Here is an 11,150-nt window from a genome sequence, read left to right as displayed (position 1 = left end):
AGAGTGAAGACTAATATCCACTAGAAATGAAAATGCTTTTTGTGGGTTTTAATATGCTCGAACACAGTCAAACAAGTGTGTTCAGCATGCATTTCGAGTATGTGTGTGTGACCGTGTGTGTGTTGTTTGCGTTTGTCTAATGAGCTGAGCAGATGGCACTAACATTCCTTTGCTCTTGATCACCTTGATGGTCTCTCAGCATCATCGTGAGTGTTTTTTTAGTAAAACAAAAAAGTGACACTTCTGATCGTTTCAGCATTTAAAAGTCAGCGGTGAATGCCATGAGTATAAAAAAATGCTGGATAAACCTTCTGCAAAGTTCATCAGTGATGCTTTATTGCTTGAGATGCAAGAATTTTTCAATGTCGGGCTTTACTTTCGCAGTTCGTGACCGCAGCTTCAGATTGGACATTTGCCGTCATCTCCCAGCAGCTTTGGCATCACAAACACACACACATGCACACGCATGCGCACACTCACACGCACGCGCGCACACACCTACAGGTGTGCCAAAAATATTCATGAGAAATTTTGTGTATTCTGTTTTCCTTGTTCTTGAATGTTACCAGTTACCAATGTACGTTGTTTTAAACCCTCAGTTGATTACATTCACGAATTTAGATTTTAACAATGATAATGCTTTTTTTTTTTTTCTTTCACAAAGTATGTCATGTTGTCTTCCTTGATCTTCCAGGCACTTCAATGTTGTTGAGCTCACCAGTTCTTCCTTTTCTTTTTAACACCATACCAAACTATTTTTTGTATGCCCAAATACTGTAGTTTCAAGCCCCTGGAAATAGAGATACTCTGCATAATATGACATATTTTGGTGAAAGCTCTTAAATCAAACATTTTACTTCAATCACGTCGATCATTTTGTTTCAATCAATTGTGGTGGTGTACAAATCTTGTACAAATACGATGAAAAGCAAACTCCCGATTGTTATTACATCAACACTAGTTGCTAATATTACTTTCACTGTCTTCCACTTTATGAAGAAAAGACAAGACCAACTTAACTTTATTCAAATTCTTTGATTAGTCATAAGCGTCAAGGTAAAAAGTTGTTTCTTTTTCACATTATACTTCCTTCACATTTGTCTGATAGAAATTGACTTTTCTTTCAGTTCTGAATCAAGTGAAATGGACCAAAAGAGAACCAGTGGCACTCCAACAAGGAGCACATTCGGCCTGAATGTGGACAAACCACACAAATGTGCATGAATGGGAACGTTAAAAATAACTTTAAAATGGCCAGGGAAGGTTGAGAAGTGGATGATTGTATTTACAGTCCTTGTGCGATGTAAATGAAAATGTAAAAACTGAGAGCCCCATTCGGTTCGAATAGATAGCGTCTCAATAGTGAAACTGTGAAAGTGCCTTTTCTTCTTCTTAGGAAAGAGGCGCCCCGGAGCGAGGGCCATGTTGGTGAATCAGACGCAGTTTCACAGTCTACTCGGCTTTCTTGGCTTTCCTCTTTCGAGCGCCTTCACTCAGTTCCTCTTTGCTTTTGAGCGATGAAGGGGCTGCGGCGGCTGGAGGGTGATGATGGTCTTCCTCAGAGCCGCCCAGAGGCGAGCGGAAGATCAAATGGCAAATCCAGGATTCAATGAGGGCGAAGGGAGAGCCATGAGAGTGGCGGGCAGTCATCCACACCTGGAGGAGAGGCAAGAAAGATTTTATTTGACTTCTTCTCAGTCCAAACATGCTATTGTCAGAGTGCACGGGTGTCAAAAGAGCTAGGGCCTTATTTTCATCGGCAGTAAATCCGCGGCATAAATGCCGGCGGATCGGATTTCCTTGCGAGCGCATGGCTCACTTCGCGTTTGGTGTTTTGAAATTTGGTGGCAGAAAGTTAACCTAAAACTTATGCCTGCTCAGACCATGTCTAAGTGGTACACCGCTGGTCTAACGCAATTTTAGTGAAGGTGATCAGTGCGCAGGCAGACAGATGCCATTCAAGAAATCAATTCATTGAACGTATTACTATTATTATTATTGTTATTATTATTATTATTATTATGGTAGTATTAGCATTTTACATTTTTAAATCATCCCACAGGCTGACAGTGGGGGGGAAGGGGGGGGTCACGAATGCAAATATGTGCTCTGCCATGTTGAGACCGTCATGGTGCAACTAATGCGCCGCATTTTAAAGGAACGGTGAGAAGTTGCTTTGATTGGCCATGGTTGAAGTCAGTTGTGACCACTCCCAGAGCGGTGCAGACCTCCCTCGATCAGAAGTCCTGCATTTGTCTGTGAAATTCCCAACACCGGATCTAAGTAGCTTCCACGAGGAGTTAATAATTGGTGAGGAGTGCTCTAGTATTCCAAACACACTGGTGGTCTTTCTGAGCATGATTTATTTTATTTCCAATAATAGAAGACCAGTACTCTCTAAATCTTGGGACTAATTACGTCTAGCGTTAAATTTGTCAAAAGGCCAAAAATCGAATATTGGACCAGTTTTTGCTGTTGTCAGTTATAGAATAAAACAAGATGAATTATTAATTTTGATGTGTCACCGTGTGTTTACAGTGCAGACCTTGCTCGTGGACATGAAGAGGGTGAAGATGATGATGAGCATGCTCCTGGACACTGGAAGCCAGTGAGCCTCCTGCATGGTGAAGAGGATGGCGCCATACAGGCTTGCTTTGGTAGGGCTTTAAAAAAATGAAAAATAAAAAAAAAGATATGGTGATGTACGTACATGACTTTACTTACATGTCATTGAATACTTACTTTTGGCTGTCAAATTAAGTTGTGCACCTCATTAGACACATGATAAATGATTTGCACATTTCTGTCTTATTTTACATCTTTTAACAGTAATACAACAAATACATCCATCCATCCATCCATCCAACCATTATCTAAACCGTTTTTCCAGTTGTGACTAATTAGCCTTAACATGAACAGATGTAATATGAGCGAGACATCGTGGACATCAAAGTAATCAGCCTGTGCCGTGATGCCTGAAAATTCATAGTTTAAGGTGCCTTTGTTCCAGAATTACCAGGAACGTTTGATTCTTACCCGTAAATAACTGTACCTTGCCTCCAATGACTTGTTATCCCTCACAACCACTAGGTGGCACAATTTGTCAGTATCTGGTGATTATATTTACTACACTACTTCCAACAAGTTTAATGCAGACTAACAGCAGAATTTGATATTGAATATTTGACAAATATTGATCATTCAATTTACAGCTGTCATTTATAATGCATAGTACTGTTTCACATATAAATTAATTAATATTATTTCATTTCATTTTAATGTTAATTCATTTAGTAACAAAGAGCTGCTAAATACAGAATAGAATGAAACAAGCTGGCTATAATCAACTAATGACATGGTCAGAAACTAAATACATAGCCAGTTAATGTAGGCACTAAACCGGGGGTGCTAAAGTATGGCCTGGGTGCCACATAAAGCGCACTGGTTTTTTTGTTTTTTTTAAATGCTGCCCTCCAAGCATTTAAATTGTCAAGAGGCCTGAAGTATTTATTTACTTTTATTTTATTTCATTTCATTTGCTATTCTACTTTTTATATTCATCCATTTTAGTATTCATTCTACTTATTAAATATGTTTTAATTGTTTTATCATTAATAAGAAAGAAGTAGAGAACAAGAGTATAACATTAAAATAAACACTGTTATCTAGATTATATACACCTTTTCCACTAACAAAATTTGTCAGTGTTACACATCAGGTCTTACGGCGCAAAGGTGGCTCATCCGCAAGGACTTAACTTGGTGGGGTTTTCAATATCCTCTCCAGGATCTGAAAACAACTGATCCTTGCTGCGGAGATACTGGATGGTTTCCCTAAACCCCGTCTAGATCAGACATGTGCAGCTCCGGTCCTCCCTGTTGCAACACACCTGATTCAAAAGATCATGATCGTAATCAAGCATCTTCAGAGCTTGCTGGATAAGCTGATCATTTGAATCAGGCCTTTGAGGACCGAGTTTGGACACCCCTGGTCTAGAGCAAGGTAGCGAAGCCCCACTGTCTCCGTATGTGTGTGTGTGTTAAAAGGTGTATGCATGTACTGTAAATTTTATAAGGAAAAGTGTGTAAAGGAAGTTTCAGTTAAAATTCTCCGATCCTTTTATTTTGCAACATTGCTTGTACCGTGTGCAACTCTGAACAGTTATGTTAGCATTGACGCTATCGCTACCACATCACTGGAGGGGTCCACCAATATTGTTGACCAGGCGATTCGGACATGTCCTTAAAGCAAGCCAGTGTGACTAATTTTACAACAATTTGTGAAGCAATGAGTCATCTATGCATCCATACTGTGGCTTTCGTTTTTCTCAGCGGACATTGGCTGCAGGAGGGCTACACGCTGGACTGTTCACCACTCACCAGGCAATTTTAGGGCACATATTGACGCTTACATTAACACCTATGGACAATTTAGAGTCTTTCATTCAACTAACAACTAGCAGAGAAAGTCGTATTTTCCTGAGAAAACCTGCAAAAGCATGCAGAGAACATGCAAACTCCATGCAGGAAGGCTACAGCTGAGGTTCGAACCTCAAACCACTGAGCAAGCAATATGCAACAGTGCTGCCAACACTGAATTATGTAGGATCAAATTATTTTGTTTGAGAATGATTTCGAATAAGACATTTTCTCTTCGATACTTACAGTATGAATGATCAGTTAGTAACATTCTAAACAGTCAGTGACAGCACTAAATATAGCAAATAGTAACATAGTTCTACTCCAACAGGATCCACCAATGGAGGGCGGGGAGTCATGAAAGAAGAAACTTACAATGACATGTTGAGGATCTCGTTCGTCTCAGGCCTCCACACGCCACGCAGCAGCTGCTCAAAGTTGGAAATGAGAGCCACTCCAGACCCTGCGAAAATACCCGGTGGATACAATGAGGGAAGGACATCTGATTGCATATTTGACATTGCAATATTACCGGATAATAATAATAATAATAAAACATTTTATTTGTATAGCGCTTTTCATATCACTCAAAGACGCTTCACAGCAAAAATAAGTGAGTGAAATAATACCTGCTGTTAAAACAAAAACAGTTAAAACCAACAGAAGAAGAAAAAAATAGCAAAGATTAAGTGATGTTAAAAAGCAAGGCAGAATAGGATGAATGCTCATCTGTGTGATAGTGTGGTCTGCCAATATGTTACCTTTCACATAACCGACGACGACCATGACGAAGTAGCCATGGTGGTAGGCGTGGTGAGCGTGGTGGACGCCGGCGGCAATTTTGCGAGTGCGGACGACTTCCTTCAGGGCAACCAACACCAACTTGACAGGCAGGAAAGCCACACATTTGTAGAAGAGGTTCAGTGGGCAGTAGAAGATGAGGTACCTTTGTTTGTACAGTGTATGAAGCAAACATAAAAAAGGATTTATTTTAGTAGACTGCTTTACACTGCTATACGAGGTGTTTGACAAAGTTCCATGACTGGAGGCACAAAAGATAAAATGGTCTTTGACTTGTATAGCGCTTTTCACACTGAGTTCACATTCACCAACTGATGGCGCAGCATCAGGAGCAACTGGGGGTTCAGTATCTTGCGCAAGGACCCTTCAACATGGTCACAAGGGCCGGGTATCGAACCCACAACCTCCGGGTTGGGAAACGACCACCCTACCATTGAGCCATGTCACCCTTTGACATAAGATAGAGGTCAAACTCAAAGTACAAGTTTTCCCTTAAGTCAACAACGCTCGCAGCATTTGCTTCGTGGCGAGAGTAGTGTAGGACAACTCGTGGCTGCTTCACCGTGACAACATGCCTGCTCACAATATCCTGAGCATCGGACAGTTCCTGCCCAAGTAGAACTTTGCTGTGCTGGAGCAACATATTGTTGTCATTTATACAACAAGGCTAGTAAATGACTTTTTCACAGTGTTTTCTGCCTTTGTGAACTTTTGCCAAACGTGGATGTTGTTGGTACATTTTGCCACCCAAGTCACTAATAGTGTAGTGGTTCAATGACCTGACTACAGTGCAGGTAGTGTGGGTTCACTTCCCATACAGTGATCGTGTGGATTGTGAATGTGAGCGTGAAAGTATGTCCCTTTGATTGTTGTCTGGGATAGGCTCCAGCTCTCCGCCACCTTGAACATGATAAGCTGCACATAATAGAAAATGGACGTCTGGATGATTTTTGGATGGGCAGTGTTTCCACATGGAAACCTGATGTGACTAGTGCTCCAAAAGTGAAATTATTCAAAGTTGTAAGTGAGTTTTTCTTACCAGATAGCAGAGGCCAGCAGGATGTGGCTGTTGTGTTGGAAATAGTCAACAGGGCTACTTCCCAGCATGATGTCGGCCAGAATGTAGCTCCCAAAGCAGTAGAGCATGGCACAGAGCCACGAGGCCACAGGACTCCTGCGAGAAACCTCCACTGAACCTGCACAACACAGAGACAGAAGAATAGAAGGTGTCGTCAGCGATTTAGATCATCTGATTTTGAGAAATACATGAGATTCATATCCTTTATTCATTCTGGACTCATATACTCTGTCAAAAGCTAGTGCCTCAAATTTAAACTTCAGTTGCTAAAGGCGCTTCACCAACATCACTCCTTTGAGTGATATTAACATGTTTACAACTTGTCTAACGCTTAATGGCAAACTCTTTTTCTTCAAAAACAACTCCCCCAGGGTGCTCTTTTCAATATGAAAACTGAATGAACAATTTTGCCTTTGCATTGCTCAGCCCTGACTGGTACTGGATGAGGTGTTAATGACAATACAACAGTTAATAAGGGCTCAAACATATTTTTTAGAATAAATGATAGAATAAATACTAGAATGAATTATTGGGTTCAGTTGTGCTTTAATGAACAGAGTTGTCAGTACTCAATGAGTTTACCAAAATATTAGAAAACACTTCTCAGAGTGATGCAGTGTAGTGCAAGCTACAACCACCACAGCATTTTTTTGTATTGCATCTTATTATTTTGCACAAATGCACCTAATGTTGAGGCTGGGGAATTTATTTGTGATGTTCACAAGCATTAAACATTTCCTGTGTATATTTGCTTTGATCTAGTCATGTAAATGATGTAAATATTAATGGATAAAAATTAAACAGCACACATTTTTTAAAACTGTGTTAAGTTTGGGAAAAAAAGGAATTCTCACACAAGGTCTGTTTAAAGAGGAACTCAACCCCTTTTTTTTCTTATTTTAGATTCATTGGACCTGAGATCACATCATCTTTACACATGTAATTTAAATAAGTTATTGGAAAGAAAGAAAGAAAGAAAGAAAGAAAGAAAGAAAGAAAGAAAGAAAGAAAGAAAGAAAGAAAGAAAGAAGAATAACATGATCAGAAACTCTTTTTGCTCATTTCAGGTGCCTGTTGTTGTGTCTTCAAACATGATGCAGTGACCATCAAAAGTTATCAGTGCAAGCCACGTGTGTCTATGTGCTGTATCTGTGTCCACGCCCACACTACCATCAAGTGTACGCCCATGATAGGATGCTTTTATCATAACTCATTTGTGGGATCACTGTTTACCAACTCAACTGTGCAATAAATGCTTAAAATGCACATTGGTAAGAATAGACAATATGATTAAATTGTTGCTGTTAATGATGTTCGGAAGAATTGCTGACAAGCACCATTTAACAGTCAAATATAGTGACACAGAAATGCATCAATTGATTGCTTTCTACTGTACATAGAGGCTTTCTTGGAAAACAACATAATTTAATACATTGTGTGTTTGTAAGACTACTTACATGTAGTTAACAACCTTAGGGGTGCATTACACACACACACACAAACACACACTCACACACACAGGGGTAATTAAGCGGTGAGCAGAGTGCCTCTCACAAAGGTCCAACAACAGGTGTGCGAGGGTGTCGTGGTGCTCACTTTGAAAGCAATCTGATGCTGAGAAATGCCATCCTAAAAATAGATTTTTCTCCACTTCTTCTTCCTTCGCCTTGCCTGCCTTAAACCCTTGACCCCAACACTTGTCTCTCCAACTCCTATGGCAATGTTGACCCAATTGATTTCTTACAGTGTGCAGTGCATAGAAGCTGCACTCTTGTAAAAAAAAAAAAAAAAAAAAAAGAGAAAAAGGTCATGCAAATAGATACAGGTGGGTGATTTGACTGGCAAACTTTCTCCAAAGAAAACACACATGAATTTAAGTATTTAAAGCTTCAGTCTCACTAAACACATGAAATTACATTTAAAGTGGAAGTCAACCCCAAAAAATTATTTTCAAGAATATGTTCTATGCGTCTCCATTAGTCAAAACATGGCATTCTGATTAATATTGCGTTTGTGGAATGTGAGTCAAGCATTAAAATTAACCCGTTTTTGTCCATGCCAGGGGGCGGCCATTTTGCCACTTGCTGTCAACTGAAAATGACATCACAGTTTCTGAGGGCTCAGGAAACGACTGATCATGGCTGACCTGTTTTGCAGAGCCGTGATTGGTTGTTTCCTGAGCCCGGAGCAACTGTGATGTCATTTTCAGTCGACAGCAAGTGACAAAATGGCTGCCCCCTCAGATGGCTAAAATGGGTGGAGTTAGCTGTTAAACTCATATTTCCCAAATGCAATATTAATCAGAATGCCATGTTTTGACTAGTGGGCTGCATAGAACATAATATTGTAAAGATAAAGAATAAGTTGACTTCCACTTTAATGTTATGTACCTGAATCTGTTCAAATTTTTATGACAATCAGTGATCTAAAGGTGAGACCCCGTCAACAATCTACATCTTGCTTGCATGTCTCCATGTGAACAGCTTCTCTGTATGATGCACAACACAAAAATATACGGCAGAGTATAAATTGAATTTCATCACAATGTATTTTGAATCCAATTCAAATGTGCTGGATTATTTGGGGGCAACGTGGTAGCCTCGTGGGTCAAAGGGTTTCAATCTGACAATCCTGTGTGGAGTTTACAAGATCTCCCTTTTCTTCTGGTACTCCAGCTTGCTCCCATGTACAAAAAAAAACCTGTTTGGTATGAGACTAATGTTGTCTATATGTGCCCTGCGATTGGCTTGAAAAGTAACTGTTTGGACATGCAATAAAGTGATGGTAACAACCAACAAGCTATGCGTCTGAAGTGTTTACATTAAAAGAGAAAAAAAAGATGCATCCATTGCTTACACTCAATCTAATGAAGTTTAAACCAATGAGAAATTACTAGCAACTTTTCCTTCACTACTAAAACTCACTACTAGAGTGTAGTAAATTGTTTCATGTTTAACAGTCAGTCCATATAGCACCCAGTTCGTCCTGAAGCCCACAAGAGCACAGGGGCCCACTGACGTCTATTTCAGGCTCTTCTATTTTTTGCCTAAGTTTCTGGCATGCGTAGGCCTTCTCTCACATTTCATCCACATAAGTCTCTGCCGCTCAAAGGATTTAAAACTTGGACAATGTCTATAGCCAAAGTGCTTTAATTCGCTTCAATGATTTCCTTGTGTATGTGAATGGGGTCAGACTTCAGGCTGAAGCAAGCTGAGTTTTTACAGCTGCTCACTTTATGTAACAGGTCATGGAAAAGGGGCACCCACCATATAAAATCATCAGAAAGTCCTTGTAGGGATATTGGAACAGAGTGTGGTTGTCACAAGAAATGCATTAAGAGAAACTTTTGAAATAAACACTAATTTGCATGCATTTTAGTTTGTGATAATATAGCAAAATAAACGTTTGAGTAAAAATAAAAACACGTGTATTAATTTTAGATACATACAATTCTCTTATTTAGAAAATCATAGATAACATGTGTTCTATTTCTAATGAAAGTAATGAGTGAATAAAACAAGGCAACTCTTCATGAAAGGAAAAGTGTTCTGATTCTCACCTGGCTCATACTTGAGGTAGAGGATGGACACGATGTAATAAGCCACATCAAACACAGGAAACATTCCCATTTTGGAGAAAGCTTGAGCTAAATCTCCCAAATTGAGGGCAGCCAGCACATCCATGTTGTTATGAAGGTGATTCCTCGCTCTTATTAATGTCCAACTGCGCAGTCAGGATCGGAAGACCCCCCTTCCCACAACCCGGTCCACGGACTCTCCAGCAAACCCCCCCGGCCTCGACAGTGAATGGCTGAGACACTCAAGCCTTCCTATTAATACCACTCATCCCCGCATCGTCATCATCATCATCGTCACCATCAACATCACCACCATCTTCATCCTCATCATGGTATATGCGCGGAGACAGCTGCTCCGATTTTAGGCGGCAGGTTTGCACAGCAGCTGCTTCAAAAACGTCTTCAGCACTATATTGTGGGGGGTTGGAGAAACACACGTGCATCGAAGCGCCATTGAGACGATATCCTTTTTCATACCGGATTAAATGCATGTCGTGACTCTAATCTCAAAACAGCTCTGCACAATGCACATGCAGGCCTACTGATATAATTCGATATCCATACGCCCCCGCGTGACAAAACAGACGATACATGTTATAAACGTCAACAATCTCGCAAAACAACCGTGACCACTTGCTGACACTAGATGGCACTACAACTACAACAACAAACGGACAAAATGTCACGAAGGGGGAAAACGTAAAACGTACAGATTCTGAAATGTGCAAATACCAATGTTAAAAAAATACAAATGAAATTTTACTGTCAATTATAATGTCAATGTTTTGACAGCTTGGCATCAACCACGAAAAAAAAACCTTGCAGACGATCATTCATTAAAGTTGATAAAAATTAGCGTTCTTATTTCAATCACAAATGTAAGATTAATCTTATCAATCGTAATAAATTATATAAACACTCACCATTTATCCTCGATTTTACACTTCTAGTAAGTCGAAGATGAATATGCACGCGAACCAAAAAGCAATCATACAGAAAGCATTTTGGTTTTTCACCTTTTAGGTCAATATTTGCTTTCTCAGACAGGTCTTTCAAGAACTTCCTCCTTCATGTCATGTTACAAAATACACTCCTAAAGTAAGTATTCCATGACCAGGACTTATTTTTATTTTTTTTCTTCAATAAAATCAAAATATACAAATGTTTACAAATGGCCTTCATGCATGTACAGTACAGTATTGTGAAAATTGCAATTGTGAATCCCGCCTTTGACTGGCACGGCGGTCTGTACCTGCGAAACAAAATCAAGGGCAAA

At 39.8% G+C, this 11,150-nt stretch overlaps 2 protein-coding genes across 2 annotated transcripts in view; one reads left to right on the top strand and one right to left on the bottom strand.

Moving 5' to 3' along the window:
- Window positions 1–990: 990 nt before the first annotated feature.
- Window positions 991–10,510, bottom strand: tmem38a (transmembrane protein 38A). The gene is made up of 6 exons (XM_086047220.1): window positions 9,857–10,510; window positions 6,259–6,415; window positions 5,180–5,364; window positions 4,794–4,881; window positions 2,546–2,663; window positions 991–1,656 (listed from the first exon to the last, which is right to left on the bottom strand). Exons 1-6 carry the CDS (start codon window positions 9,978–9,980, stop codon window positions 1,453–1,455), a joined length of 876 nt encoding a protein of 291 aa, XP_085903346.1. The 5' UTR covers window positions 9,981–10,510; the 3' UTR covers window positions 991–1,452.
- Window positions 10,511–11,115: 605 nt separating this feature from the next.
- smim7 (small integral membrane protein 7) overlaps window positions 11,116–11,150 on the top strand; it is a 2,654-nt gene continuing 2,619 nt past the window's right edge. Inside the window, exon 1 of the mRNA XM_086047221.1 lies at window positions 11,116–11,150. This exon is cut by the window's right edge and continues 104 nt beyond it. The gene's annotated coding sequence lies outside the window, so the exon portion shown is untranslated.

This window comes from Filicampus tigris, chromosome 12, assembly GCF_054856515.1.
Source record: "Filicampus tigris isolate MCC_2025a chromosome 12, RoL_Ftig_1.0, whole genome shotgun sequence".
Classification (NCBI taxonomy): domain Eukaryota; kingdom Metazoa; phylum Chordata; class Actinopteri; order Syngnathiformes; family Syngnathidae; genus Filicampus; species Filicampus tigris.
Note: the sequence above shows the minus strand (reverse complement) of the source record. Positions and strands in the feature narration are given on the sequence as shown.

What these genes read in the sequence shown, in the direction of transcription:
- tmem38a (XM_086047220.1), bottom strand. Translation starts at nt 9,980, where the DNA reads ATGGATGTGCTGGCTGCCCTCAATTTGGGAGATTTAGCTCAAGCTTTC. An exon ending in CTGCTGGCCTCTGCTATCTG is followed by an intron (nt 5,365 to 6,258) that starts GTAAGAAAAACT and finishes GTACAAACAAAG; the next exon opens with GTACCTCATCTTCTACTGCC. An exon ending in TCTTCATGTCCACGAGCAAG is followed by an intron (nt 1,657 to 2,545) that starts GTCTGCACTGTA and finishes CCTCTCCTCCAG; the next exon opens with GTGTGGATGACTGCCCGCCA.